The sequence below is a fragment of the Oncorhynchus mykiss genome, chromosome 3 (assembly GCF_013265735.2).
Source record: "Oncorhynchus mykiss isolate Arlee chromosome 3, USDA_OmykA_1.1, whole genome shotgun sequence".
NCBI classification, from domain to species: Eukaryota; Metazoa; Chordata; class Actinopteri; order Salmoniformes; family Salmonidae; genus Oncorhynchus; species Oncorhynchus mykiss.
The window spans coordinates 50,049,184-50,065,014 of NC_048567.1; the positions used below are offsets into that span (position 1 = coordinate 50,049,184).

General features: G+C 43.6%; 1 protein-coding gene across 1 annotated transcript in view; it reads left to right on the forward strand.

Moving 5' to 3' along the window:
- LOC118944674 (uncharacterized protein DKFZp434B061-like) overlaps positions 1–14,651 on the forward strand; it is a 19,117-nt gene extending 4,466 nt beyond the window's left edge. Inside the window, exon 2 of the mRNA XM_036964928.1 lies at positions 13,415–14,651. Within this exon, the coding sequence (XP_036820823.1) occupies positions 13,415–14,651 (1,237 nt within the window). The remainder of the gene's footprint in view (positions 1–13,414) is intronic.
- Positions 14,652–15,831: the final 1,180 nt, after the last annotated feature.

The window sequence follows — 15,831 nt, forward strand, 5'->3', positions numbered from 1 at the left end:
AGAAACCGATGGTGATCTAGCACTGAACCGTCAAGCAGATTGGTGCCACTGACAGGAAAACACTGCAGTGGGTTGACGGTATCATCTGGAAGGATTGTCAACCTGTGCCTTCACGTACATCCTCTGCACGAACCAGTCGCGTACAGAAAACGCTCCCCCTCATTCATTTCTCTGTATCGATGACCTCGTATCAGTTAGATGATCGAAGATGCAACATCATGGGTCCTGTGTCACGGTCGGTACCCAAGGAAAGGAAAACCACAGACATGTTCAGCCACGTACAAGCTCGTACGGAGTCGTACAATAAAAGCGGGTCAATATTTCCTCTGATCGTACTCTCGACATCAAAGAGGGGTGTAATAGACCTTTAGCCTGCCCATGAAGCACATTCATTCTATAAAACCGCAGATCCTACAGCAGCACTCTCTGGTAAGACACTATATGAACACGGTGACCTTTTCAACTTTGGGGCGAGCTGTCATCAATGTCAATCTTAATGAGATCCTAATCTAGATCTAGAAAGTGCATCTTGCTGGCAGACCTGCTTCTCGTGAAATGAACGAGCAAGTTAAGTATGGGCATATTACAGCTGAAAGGTTCGTGAGCAAACAATTGATCAACTTCAAAGGCAAAGCTGTTTACTAGTGTAAATATAGCAATGAACCTGTTATTTTCTCCAATATTGGAACACTGGCAATAAAAAGGAAACTGTCCAAAGCAGAGTTAAAACCAAAACAATCCTCAATAAATGTTATCTGGCTGACATCTAAGGAGGGCATATCCATCTCTATAAACTATTTCCAACAATATAATTGTTGACAATTTAATAAACATTTTGTCTTTAACGTACTGCCAATCCAAAATGATCTTTATTTTGATGTCGAGGGGGTTTGCTTTCCAAAACCATCCCACTGGTTCATTTTCAAGAAACGTGCAACACAATATTTGTCTAGATATCTCACTGTTGTGATTTTTTTTTTTTTTTAAGTTGGCTACACGGCATAGTCTACAGATAGAAATTCAGCAGAATTCTGCTAGCCACTAGAAAACAATACCTGTCATAGACCATCATCACATAAGCCTTCTGAGATATCAACTCAGAGAACTTTTAACCCAGGAATTTCAAATCCTTCTGTCAAAGAGGGAGCAGAGATCCGGGGATCATGACACTTTAGTCGGCAGCAGTCACACAGCTCTGAGCTGGCTGCTACTCCAGCTGGACTCCACTGCTTGGCAGACAGGGCCAGAGGGGAGGTGAGCATTTTAGTTTGCCTTGTACTTAAACACACTGAAATTGATTCCACTTATATCAGCATTCACATTGTTCTAGAAGAACACATTATAAACGCTCCCTGGCATTGTTCACGAAGGAAATAAAGCGCATACTGCTGTCTAAAGCTGAACAAAGTGGAAGAAACAGCAACATAAAAAAGGCAGACATTTTTGGAGACCTGTCAATTGTCAGATCTACCTAGTAGAGCTGATACCAGATATGTCTAGCTAGAGACGGACTCAGTGGACGCCGTATTTTAATTAGATTCACACCACTGCACTCGAGGGCATCCCACGCCAAATGTAGCGTATCCATACACACCCTCGCTCATTCATTTCACAAAGTTGAAGAAGGAACTTCCTGTTCCTCACTTTCACCTGCAGAGCAATTACAGGATGAGAGCTATTAACCATCAAGGCATCACACTTCAACATCCCTAACAATCCTCCTAAAAATGCACCCCCCCCTCCAAAAAAAAACAACGATGAAACAAACAATGAAAATTGCCCAATTTGAGCTGCGTTTCAGGAGAGGTGAGTAGGAGCCCTGCAGTTCACACACCTCCCCTAACCCAGTACCCACAACGAGGAGCCGGAGAGGGCCTCTTCTCAGAGGGGTGTCATTGCTGCATGTCATCAGACTGCTTAAATTGCACTGCCAGTGGATAAGCAGCAGGGGTCACATGAGGCCCAGTGTGGACTGCAGCGTGTAACGCTTGGAGGACCACGTTCTGAAGGCCAGCCAGTAATGACCACCAAGCCGTCCCAACAAAGATAGAGGGGGAGCTGTTTTTGTGTTTTCATTTCAGCGCGCGCACACACACACACACACACACACACACACACACACACACACACTGGACAAAAGGCCAAGTGAAGCCTCTCTGTGTAACCTTACAGAGAGTACAAGGTTTTGCTCATTTGGATTATACATGATCAATATATCTACAGCATGTCAATCTTCAAGAAGGCAACAGAGTTTGGTAGGGTCCATTTCTACATTAATATAATCAAACAGGATAGAGTATCACGTTGAACTAAATCTCTGTAAAGGGCATAGCCGAGGCCGAGCAACTGCTGTTGTAAACCCAAAGCCCACATGTGACTTCCCCAGGCCTCAGTTGGGCAGACAGCAGAGGGAGTTAACAAAGCTAATTAGGAGAGGCTGACATGTTAAAATGAGCTGCGGCTCGGGAGCCAGCTCTATCACATATGTTTCCTTTGTGGCGGGTGAAGTGGCTCCTTTGTTTGTGAATTGATGGCGTTTCGCTCGGTGGTCCCTTTGGGGAGAGGCACTGACCTGCGGAGGCCTCGACAGTGAGAAGTGGCTCCTTCTCGGTCTCTCCAACGCCTGCGCCTCCAGCTGTCCCACTCCCTGCCCTCCCCAAAACCTCCCCCTCTCAGAGCCACGGAGGCCCAGAGAGATGGGCAACACCTGTAAAAGAGCGGGCACCCCCTCCACCCAGGCACCCACAGGCAGCCTGCCCACCTGCTACTGAGCTCTCTGGGCCCTGCAGCTTAAACGCTCATTTTGTGCCTCTCAGCACGGGACTTATTGATATAAATAGCTGTGCACAAAGTGCACACTCTGTTTTCTCTTGGTCTGGTGCAGTAGGTGTGTGTGATTATATTCAATGTGTGGCTCTTTCAGGGAGGGATGAAATATGAGCAGACTGGACACAGGGTAAATGACAATCTCAATTACAATCACTGGCGCTGATGACTGTTAAAGTTACATTTACTATAGTGATGGTATTATAAGTAGACCTACTTGATTTTGGCACCCTATTTCAGGATTTGACTTGAAATGTACAATGCTAACATATATATATTTTTTTAAATACTAGCGCTCAATAACCTTGTCATTTGTCATGATACAGGATTGTCAACCTTGCTCGGTAAACAAAATGTTAACAGTGTCCTTGAATAGAACTATAAATGTGGCAAGTATCAGATGCAACCTAAATTGAAGTAATATTGAATACAGTACGGAGTAGATAGGTTATGTTAATATTTCAGAAGTGATTCTGCAAATACTGTTCAGATTAAGACAGGCGAGGGACAGTTTACATTTGAATTATTATAGTTTTTAATCATACAGACAGAGTAAGATTAGTTCATTATCATTCACTTATACCATGTAATTACAACTGAGTTAGTTTAAATATGAATAATCAGAGGGAACCTTTACTCTAAAGCACGGGGGCCCGGGCATCGAAGAGTTAACTTGTTTTATTGGTGTGTAAACAAAGCTCCGAAAAAGTCCATCTCTTTCACTCACCTAAACCTACATGGCAACAGATTAATCTTCCCCTATTAAGATGACAACACAATTTGCTGAGAAGTTCACTGTAAATACGTTGAGGAGGAGATAATATGTCAGGCTGCTGGCTGGGCTATGCCATTACAGCAGGACATTTGTTTCCATACACACTGGAAGCGATTCAGGAGATGGCATCGCCTTCATGAGGTGAAAGTGAAATCTGGGCCCGATGAGGAAAATAAGGACATCAGGACAACCACACATTAACTTTCATCACAAAAGTCATTTCAACCACCAGGAATATAGAGGCTCCTTCTATCCTGCTCATAAAAGGGGAAAGGTGTAATCCACTGTTTTCAGTTGAAAGGACAACAGTAGTTTTGTCTCCATTAGACATTACAAATAACAGTAACAACAACACACCATCTGGTGCCTTACTATTTCAACAACATCACAGTAAAAGACAATCTGGAGATTATTTTTTCCTTGAACAGGTTCAATAGGAAATTACCCCAACATGGTAAACATTTTCACTATATAGTACTGTCGCATTCCTGAATATTCTGCAGCTTGAACAGTCCAGACCTTAGTTTTGCTGGGGAAACAAAGCACTCCAGTCAAGTGGCTGCATTGATTTTGCAGTAATTGATCTGATGGTTCCTTGTGATAATTGACAATTATCCCTGATTACCAGACAGGGGCTTAGAATCAGTCTAAGAAAATGACCAGCATTATGGGGTGTTGTACAATGGATGAACAAAGATAGATCAATACAACTCTCAGACAACAGCTGAGAAAAACAACTGAAGGGTGTCACACCGCATAATACTTCAGGAACGCTGACAACCCTAACCCAGCAAGGGGTGCTATTGAAAAGGGGGCTAATCATTTGAGGACAGACAATCACAGAAAAAGGGTTACTATTTGAGGCTGGTACAAGCGTCTGTGCAGTGTGGGTGGGTGTGTGTGTGTGTGTGTGTGTGCACTTGCGTGCGTCTATATATGTCTAGTATATGTCTATATATCTCTATGTTAGTGCGGATGTGACCTCTGCTGATTGGTCCCCTCGATTCCAGCAGACAGATGCAACTCATTGCAGCTTAATAAATAAAGGAGCCCAGGGGACCCCTGCTAAATGGATCTATTAAGTTGGAAACATGTCAGCCAATATAAAAGCGGCCTGACCCCGGGAAAGGTCAACTGTGACATGCATGTTTACTCAGGAAAACAACTAAAGGCTGGAAGGTCTTGTTTTATAGGGCTGCTTCAAAAGGGAGAGTCTGGGCACCGAATTGTTGGGATTATGTTGACTAGGGCCTTTGTTCCCATAAAGAGCGGCTCGACGTTGTCACTGGTGCTTTGCTAAGGAAGCACTCAAATCCTCACCGCCGCCATCAAAGGGTAAGGTACTGAGATAAGCATTTCATGGTTTCAAAGCACACAAAGCCTCGTCAAGCTCCACTGCTTAACAACACGCAGAGAGATATATATAGATATAGAGATAGTAAGAGAAAGACAGAAAGATTACCACAGTATTAGAGGGAAACAGAGGAGAGAGAGAGAGAGAGAGAGAGAGAGAGAGAGAGAGAGAGAGAGAGAGAGAGAGAGAGAGAGAGAGAGAGAGAGAGAGAGAGAGAGAGAGAGAGAGAGAGAGAGAGAGAGAGATGGGGCAGAAAGTGAGTGGGAAGAGGAGAGTGGAACTGGCAGTCACCCTGTCTGTGACACGAGTGCTGACTGGAGAAGGCTGCCGCAGAGCAACCTTCCCCTCGTCATGTGTGCTGCTTTAAAAAGAGAACAGACCCTCTCCTGCTACAGCAGCACAGTGAACCCTGTCGCTCAGACACAGGGGAGGTGAGGAGGCCCGGCTTCCCTTCCCCACTAATCAGCCTGTATTATGTTTAATCAGCTGATCAAAACACTCGGAGAGAGAGAGGAATTTGCTTGCTTGGTGTGCATATTAGGCATGCAGTCACAGCGTTAACTAGCATTGATGAACTGTTTGCTTATGCCGTAATAATTAACTTCCATTACATTACTTTGTGTGATTACTTTCTTAATTGCCTGAATTATGCATCAATTTAATATCTAATAACCAGTCTCAGACATTAGACAATGTATCAGACACAAATTGCAAACAGTTTCCTGGCTTTAATTAAACACACAAGAATAAATGAAACGTTGTAGGATGGATGTCTTGCAGTGATTTCCTGGCTGCTTAAATATGCTATTTATAATAAAAACATGCAAAATTAACTTTCTCCTCGGGAAAGCAAACCACAAGATGCCAATTACAGTATGCAAGTTGCTTTGCCGTGGCTATTTTACAATCTAGATGAATACGTCGGGTGAGTACGACTCATTGTTGCATTATGCAAATGGGACAATGAGAGAAGTCACTGACACAGTAGGTTTATTGCATGTTTCAAACAGAGCATCTCGGTCTTATGAAACGGTTATCAAATCAGATCCCCTGACAAAGTGCGTGACCTTGCTTTTCGATCATACTGCAACACACGAATTAACAAAAAACAAAAAGCCATCCTTCTTAATTACGCCCTGCTCCGTAAACATACGGCCGTTTGATTTAAAACGTTACCTCCAGGTCTTGAATTGGAGCTGATCAAGAACCAACCCATCTAAACACCGAATCGTTACATGAATTGACGTTTACTTTTTACTCCTCTTGTATCTTAATTTCAACCTCATTCCAAAAGTCATCCATTCATATTAAGGAGATCAATAACAGTGTCATCGACAGTGACTCTTGGTGAGCAAGCAACAAAAGGAAGCGCACGAACTCCGACCTTTCCCACAAACAGTAAATAATAAGTGCTAAAAAAATGGATGGTATTGAAATGGATGCAGAAGTCAGACATCAAGACGCTGCAATGACAGCGATCTCTTTAACTGATCTAAACTCATGCAAATCCACCAGACTGGTGTTAGGCCTGGCAGCCCCATTAGTCTCTGCTTTTTAAATGATCTCCAGGGCTGGTAAGGGCTGTGAGCTGCTGGCAATGCAAGGTTAGACACAAAATGACGGCAGCGTGTGGATGCTTCACAGACCTCATGATAGTTTCCGTCTGTCATTATTTACGTCTGACTAGACGCGTCATGTCAGCTACCTAGAGAGGCACTTTTAATGTGAATCCCCCCCATTCGTTCTCCTATTGCTTTTGCACAAGCAGAGTAGGATACCATTATTTCTCTGCTTCACTACACTTAGGTGAAGCTTGCCCCCCCCCCCCCCCCCCCCCGTCTCTCAGAATCAAAAGACAGATCCCCCGCCTGCTATTATACATGCTTGTGTTCTAACGGAGAGAGTTGACACAAAACGGCCATTTCACACATACATACTGGCCTATGTCTGCAAAGATTACTCAGCGTTTGATTTAAATGATAAAACTCTACAATACTTGAGTCGCTGTTGGGATTCCATCAACTAGATCTGTGAGGAAGACTTCCACCTGCAGTATGAAGCTACATAGGGATCCATCGACTTAAATAAAAGCATACTTATATCAAAACTGGATTCACATTCAATTTAACAGCTCTACCATGTCTAATAGAAGTTCATTCAGGCGCTGTGAAGTCACTGAAAACCCCCAAAAGTATATATTTTCATGGTCTCATTTCTAGTTTCTCCTCACTACTAACAGTTTTTACTTCAAAGGGGCTGTTCTGAGGCTCAATAAGCTGGTCATTTATCAAAAGACCATCCATGAATCAAGCAACGTTGCAGAATCAATCATTGATTCACCTTATTCCCATGTTTTTCCCATCTGAGCCATATAATGATCATTAAACTGACCATGGCATGTCTGAAAAATGGATTCATAATCCACTGATAGCATCACCAGAGATCCTGAGAAGAGCATCTTAAGGGTAGGAATAAAGCAATAGCCTGGCACACCAAAAATTCAATAATGGACTTTTATAATAGTAATAATAATTGACTGAGTGTATATACCGCTTTCCACCACATCTATAAGCAATAGACTATAAAGAGTCAAGGTGCTAGGCTAAGAAGACCTAGCCTTCATGTTCCTGGCTGAGGTCCATCCTTATGCTTTGTGCACGTGATCCCAGCCTAGATGAGCATGCCTTAATGGGGCCTGCTTAGCCCCATCATGACCCAATGAGTGTCGGTTGTGGAGTGGATGTGTCTGGTATGCGTGATCCCAGCAGGGAGACGGGGCCTTATGAAGGTCACCATTACAGTAGTCCAGGGGCTCTCTAAGTGAACCCTGGAGAGGATAATAAGCTCTGTCCAACACTGTCTCTCTGTGCTCTCACCGTGGCCTCAGCTCTGGCCGACCTCGGCACTCTAAATGAAAAAGTGTATTTTTTCGTTTTGAATATGGACAGCTCAATTTCTACATTTATTGTATAACTGAATATCATTCTATTACGTTTTTATACATTTTAGTGGAATTATTCAGCGAAACAAAATGAACTACAGCCAAGAGGGTAAGAAAATATACATATAAGACCTTGGTCCAGAGTGAGAATCAGAAAACAATGTTTTTATGTTTTGCAAACCAATACTTGCGTAAGTATAACAGGAAAAAAAAAAGGGTTTTGCCTCCCGAGATATCAGTTCTCATAAAGTGTGTGACAATATCGCCCTGTGTTATGGCCGCCTAATGGACAATGTAGCATTAATTCAGCTTCAGATGAACAGGCAGGACAGCAGAATCAAAAATGAAGAGGGGCCCAAGGTGTATGAATTATGCATATTATATTACCATACCCCTGCAATACCATGTATGACAAAACAATACAGTGGAAATTGGCCTGCAACCGGGATATTGAACAATTTTCTACATGGTTCTTGCCCACCTCAGATGTGAAATTGTATTTTGCTTGTTCAATAAGAACACAGCAGTCCATATAAGGTCTGAGTGTTCCCATCCAGCACTTCTACAGAATGTAATGTAAACAAGGGGGGGATAATTGAAAAGAAAGGTCTCCTGACTGACCGCTTTCCCGGAGACTTATCATTGAGTTGGATGGGAATTTGGCTGAGTGGCAGAAAAGAATTACCTTCTTTCATTGATTTTCCTTTAGAAATCAAAGGTAGATAAATCAGATCGGGCAATTTGCTTTGGCTGGCCCAGTAAAGCCATTCCTGTAGGCTGAACAACATGTCAGAAACTATTATTTGCAATCATGCACCTCTTATAAATCCAGAGCGAAAATGAATAAATGAGAGGTCACAAACAAAGGCATTCACTGAGAAACAATGCATTTTGAGTTCGCATTAGGCTGCCCACGCCCTTTTGTGGGTAGAAAGACCCAACATGCTTCAGTACAGGAGTAACAAATATAATAGAAATTAACACAATGTACAGTACACACAAATGACATCAGTAAGGACATCCTCTATTCCATCTCAGGGATACATTTCCATCCCAAGCAGTAACCCCACTCTAACGGTCCAGTTTGGGTTCTGTGTAGCTTAGTTGGGAGAGAATGGCGCTTATAAACACCAGGGTTGTGGCTTTGATTCCCAAGGGGGAACAGTACAACAACAAAAACGCATGAATAAGAATCTACTCACTACTGTAAGTTGCTGTGGATAACAGCGTCTGCTAAACGAACAAAATGCCAAAGCTGACCACATTAATTGAAACATTATGCAGTACTAGTTCTATGCTATTTCAGGGGCATGTTTCATTTCCAAACAGGAACCCATTTTTAAAGGTCTGGTTTGAAAGCTGACCAGTGTGACCACATCATTTCCATAATTTAGTCTGCTGCTAGTGGAGCCGTACACGTCCCAGTGCTGTGTAACACAGTAAGTGGAATTGGGTAGTGCTTTTGTTCTGGTCTTGTAATCATTACCTGGCATCTTATGGCCTTTATGGCTTTAAAACTTCAGTGTCCTCCCCAGAAAACAAACAGGGAGTTATGGCTGATCTTTTATTAAAACTTTAGGAGAGCGTCCCCCTCTGGAGGGGGTGGAGGAGGAGTGGGACAAATTAGCGTTGACAGTAGACACTTAAAGCAGGAAAATCACAGGCCCTCTGGGAGCCAGCGGCCACATGGGGCTCCCCGCCTGTGTAAAGAACACTCCAGATTTCACTTGAGATGCAGTCGCCTTTTAACAGGGCAGGGGGAATGTCAACAGACCCTCTTGAATGAACCAATAAAAACACTAAAGGAACAGGATTAACCAGCTGATATCACAGAGAGCGGTTTGTTTAGCAAACCACCTCCCCTCATTGGAACAAGGCCCAAAACACAATGTGGACTGACTATACAAGCAGAACCTTTATTTTGTTTAGCATGTTTCTAATGGACCAAAATAGTGTGTTTAGTGTTTGTAATGCCATTTTCGAGCCGCTGCACAGTCTACCATTCAATTATGTTACAATTATACTCTCTTTTAAAGGAGCGGTGGCTTTTGAAACATAAATCCAAAGCGAGGACGACTGTCTCTCCAAAAGCCCCATAAATTACTTTCAGGGTAAGTGACAAGTCTAAAGAGATGTCAAAAAGAAGTGAAGATATCCTTTAACATATCAGAGCCAAATGTACTATGACCTTTTAACTCAGAGCGTCTTCTTTTCCAATTACGGTCTGATAGGAAATTGACTTACTTGTTCCTAAGCTCGCCCTCTAACCTTTAACCTACATCTTCTAACAGACATTTAATTCCCACTTAATTCCTTGTCTGTTGGCTACTCCATTATTCTTTTTATTGTCCATTTAGTGCAGAGCTCTACGGGTCATAAATTACCATGTAACAACCTGAAGCAGTAATTACCAGACATCAGGGGCATTCAATCTCCTAGTAATTTCTCAGCAGCTGTGATGGAGAGCTCTCAGCACAATTAATGCCTCAACATTCTGAACAGGCAATGTCAAGGTCTCCTCAGGACCCACCGACTACACGCTGAACGAAATGAAAGCTAACCATGATGTGTATTAGAGTTGAAACGTGGCATTTGATTCGCTTGCCAAAAGCTTTCGAGCATCGGTCATCCAATTATGTTGGCGCAGAACTTTGACCTAGATCCTCAACTACGACTAAAGCAAACACAGCCAAGAAGTTGACACTTGATATGGGATAAATATAGCATGGTGGGTCGACGTTCTAGGGGTTTGCATTCTCTATAGAGACCTAGGTTAATGTATACTGAAACAAGAGAGGATACAGTTAAATATAGCTATGGCCGTGCTAAGCACAGCCATAGTGAAATCCTCAAGGCAACTCAGGGGCAACCCTCAGACTTTCACGGTCCACAACAGGCTTGTGTAAACTGTGTCATGTTCCAACCAGAAAGCACAAATTGGTGTTAATATCCAAGACAAACCTTTGTCATTTTCTTATAGGCTACTGTAGTGCACTCAACTCCGAAGATGCTGTGTTTATTGCCATTGAAAGAAAACTAACTGTACAAAACTCTCAATGAAAATGTAATTGTCGCCTACTCTCAGGAAATTATTAAATGAATGGTACTTTTTAAGCAAGCCTGATACTGCAAATGATCCATGATTTTTTTTCATTAATGGAACTTAATGCTATCATTAGAGCTTAATTCACTGGTTAATATACAAGCTGCAGAAGTTCCTGTCATGCACCAAGAACATGTAAACACACAACAAGTCTGTGCGTGTCATAAATTGAAAATTAGCTCGCTCTTCTCCAGAAATACTGCCGAATGAAGTCGAATTTATGAGCTTGGACCACCAGAGCTTACAGCTCGTGTTATGACCTTGAGTCCATGTTTATTCGAATGCAAACAGAATTACTCAAGCTATTTACATGTCATATGCATTGCCATGGGCCCAAACTACTTCATCTGCTTGAGAGTGAATGCATTCCTTAAAATCTGCATAAATGATGATATGTTTCCCCTCTGATTATGACTGAGCTAGGTCACCATTGATTAAACACTGACTGTTGATTTGACACAATCCATATAAGTAATATCTAGTGCAAAAACTCAAGGACGGATTTACAAAGATAGCTAATTCTGAGCAATAAAGAAGGAAAATGCTTTGCGTAATTCTTTTCAGTTCATTTCAACCTTTTTGTAAATACTTTATGGTGACATTTTGAACAACCAGGGAAAATAATGTACTGGTGAAGACCTACTGAAATGACAGTCGCACCGACCAACGTACTATCCCAAAAAATGTTTTATTGCAAGATATTTTAGTACAGTTGGGTTAGTTAGTAGACACACATTAGACCCTTCTACAAGACATGGTCGGTAAATTAGACCATTCTAGAGAAGTCTGTCTGGCTACGACGGAATCAAGATAAAACAATCTACCTTAAGGAGCTGATTGGGTCGGGATGTCCAAGTGGAAACCCTGTGCCTTAAGGAATAAAAAAAAACATTGTTAATATGAGTATCACACAAAGGGATTCACAAAAAAAAAGACAATTTGTTTGTCTTTTGAGCATCTTTCACTGCCTTCAAAGACAGCTCTCTAACTCCTGTGACAAGTGATGGGGATGTGAGGCGAGTTTAGTCATTTGCAATGGGCAACTAATTTATTATTGAAAAAGTGAGGGTAAAACATTGAAGGATTTCCCTTTAATCAGATCTCTTAGGAATCCATGTAGTGGACCAATGCCCCAATGAGTTCCCTTTAAAAAGGCAGGAAAATAAGATTGGCTGCTGCACGCTGGCTAAGCTTTACCCTCAAATCAAGAGGAATCTGGGGAATTTACTTCAATCTAAGAGCCATTCGCATCTGTGAAAAGTTCTTTCTCTTCACCTATTAACTCTGAATAAAGCCACCATCATTTATGCATCTGTTCATTTAGAAATCCTCAAGCTCCTAAGCTGAAGATCTGAGCCAAATGTGGAACTTACGGATGACTAATCACAGAGGCGCTTCAGAACTGGAACCACAAATGGATCCTTCACAGCATTGTAAATCAGCACCTCAAAGAGTATAATTTAGCCACAAGCAAAGACTGCTTGTTTATCAGATGGTGCCTGGGATAAGAGTCTAGGATGAAAACCTTCCCGTAAATCTGGGTACCTTTTATGTGCTCATGGAGACACACTGGCTGATTCAAAGTTGTGCGGGGCTCTCCCGAATGAAAAAGGAAAGGAGGCCTTTCATGTCAAGCAGTGGGCGTTATATGATGAGCTCTAAGCAAGCTTAATGGATGTGCTTTATGGAGACATCCAGACATGGTGTAATTGGTCTTAATGCATTCTGAATAGAAGAGCATGGCACTGACAGGGAGGCATGAGAGAATTTGGTGTCCTACACTGTCATAACAAAACACAAACGCACTTAACTGAAAAAGTTTGAGTATTTTTTTGTGCATTCATGTGCTTTTAAATGTAGCCTAGCAGAGCTAGCTAAATTAGCATCGCAGGCTACGCTTGTGTTTTGCGAGTTGACAAGCTGCCTGCTCAATAAACAAACAGTCTAGTTAGTTGTCTGATACACTGCTCAGAGTGACACTGCTAAACCCCAGACGATGCATCAAAACTCACAGTGACTGATTCTGATATCTCAATAAGCACCTGGATAGCTCTTAACATGTCACACCTGCACTTCTATAGCATCCCCCGCCTGGCCTCACTGGGAGCTCAATACACCTGCTTCATGCCTTTTAACATCTCAGCATCTGGAAGCTAAACATCATGCATGTTTAATTAGGAGGATTTAGGGTCTTGGGAACGCTGTTGCGATTTTTAATCCATACTTTTCATACTGACATCTTTCAGATCTCTACACTGACATACCTACTAATATCATATAGAGGACAGTGACAAAATACTGGGCTATGTGCACCTCGGTACATATACACTTTTGTTGCATCTGATTAAGTTATTTTCAGAGTGGAAATGTGGCCTACCTGTTGTGTGTCATCAAAAGCTTTGTCTCGTTCCACAGTCTTCACCGCTCCACAGTCCTCACCGCTCCACAGTCCTCATCGCTCCACAGTCCTCACCGCTCCACAGTCCTCACCGCTCCACAGTCCTCACCGCTCCACAGTCCTCACCGCTCCACAGTCCTCATCGCTCCACAGTCCTCACCGCTCCACAGTCCTCATCGCTCCACAGTCCTCATCGCTCCAAGGTCCTCACCGCTCCACAGTCCTCACCGCTCCACAGTCCTCACCGCTCCACAGTCCTCATCGCTCCACAGTCCTCATCGCTCCACAGTCCTCATCGCTCCAAGGTCCTCACCGCTCCAAGGTCCTCATCGCTCCAAGGTCCTCACCGCTCCACAGTCCTCACCGCTGCACAGTCCTCATCGCTCCAAGGTCCTCACCGCTCCGCAGTCCTCACCGCTCCGCAGTCCTCACCGCTCCACGGTCCTCATCGCTCCAAGGTCCTCACCGCTCCACAGTCCTCACCGCTCCACAGTCCTCACCGCTCCACAATCCTCATCGCTCCAAGGTCCTCACCGCTCCGCAGTCCTCACCACTCCACAGTCCTCACCGCTCCGCAGTCCTCACCGCTCCACAGTCCTCACCGCTCCACAGTCCTCACCGCTCCACAGTCCTCATCGCTCCAAGGTCCTCACCGCTCCGCAGTCCTCACCACTCCACAGTCCTCACCGCTCCGCAGTCCTCACCGCTCCACAGTCCTCACCGCTCCACAGTCCTCACCGCTCCACAGTCCTCATCGCTCCACAGTCCTCATCGCTCCACAGTCCTCATCGCTCCAAGGTCCTCACCGCTCCAAGGTCCTCATCGCTCCAAGGTCCTCACCGCTCCACAGTCCTCACCGCTGCACAGTCCTCATCGCTCCAAGGTCCTCACCGCTCCGCAGTCCTCACCGCTCCGCAGTCCTCACCGCTCCACGGTCCTCATCGCTCCAAGGTCCTCACCGCTCCACAGTCCTCACCGCTCCACAGTCCTCACCGCTCCACAATCCTCATCGCTCCAAGGTCCTCACCGCTCCGCAGTCCTCACCACTCCACAGTCCTCACCGCTCCGCAGTCCTCACCGCTCCACAGTCCTCACCGCTCCACAGTCCTCACCGCTCCACAGTCCTCATCGCTCCAAGGTCCTCACCGCTCCGCAGTCCTCACCACTCCACAGTCCTCACCGCTCCGCAGTCCTCACCGCTCCACAGTCCTCACCGCTCCACAGTCCTCACCGCTCCACAGTCCTCATTTCTAAAAGACAACAAAATTAAAGAAATGGTCAAGAAAATGATTAGAGTTAGTCCTGTGAGACATACCATTAAAAATTAAAGCATTTTCTTTCCATCTTAGTGTCACCCCGTATGCTACTATATTCAGAGTGCAAAGTACGATAAATAGTTTCCATTTAATGAGCATATGCTATTTAACAAGGGAATACCAAGGGGAGACTTTGTTGATCAATATTATCGCATACTTCCTATTCAATCAATTTAGTGTCTGCTTATGGTCCATTACCTAGTTTAATAAATTGTGTTATATCAGAAAAGTGGAATATACTAATTCCCAACACCCAAAGGCATTTATTAAACAGCAGAGAAGTGTTCAATGCCAGACAAATTCCAAACACATTAAAGTAGTTCCATGCATATCACACTGTGATATAATCAACATTTTACAAATACAATTCACAAACAGAATGAACTGTTACTTTATCAAAATGGCTAAGTAAATATAATACATTGATTATCGTACAGGCCTACACAAGTCATTTCCGTGATCTGCAGTTATTCAAATCTTTCATTGAGTGTGACTAAGCTCCAAACACGCTTCATAACACTGACTTTGGACCAAAGCACGTGTTTCATACTGGAACAAATCATGATTCCAATGATGAGGCATACAAGCTAGCCTTCTGACATGGAATGCAATCTCAACGAAAATGATGAACCATAAAAGTGGTAATAAGCACATTTCCACATCCATTTCTGTGTTTGTACACTAAAAAACCCTGGCTAACTGTACCTGATGTCTCAGTGCCTTACAGTCTACTCATTATAGGGCTATTATAGTCACATGGACTAGGATGCCAGGGCCTGAGTGATTTGGACAGGAAGTGACATTACCATTTGAGTCATGCCATTTTATGAGGCCAATCCTCTAGTCTTTCTGATGGTACACTATTGATTATGAGGTGAGAACTCCACCACCACCACCACCCCCGCCAAACTGTGTCCACCACATGTCAGGTCGTAACACTGATTTTGCATTCCCACTGGGCACAGATGTCAATTCAACGTCTATTCCACGTTGTCTCAACGTAACTCCGTTGAAATGACGTGGAAACACCATTGACTCAACCAGTGTGGTGCCCAGTGGGTTGTGTCCTCCTATGTCCCATTTTGATATTGGATCCAACATCAGATGAGCAAAGTCCT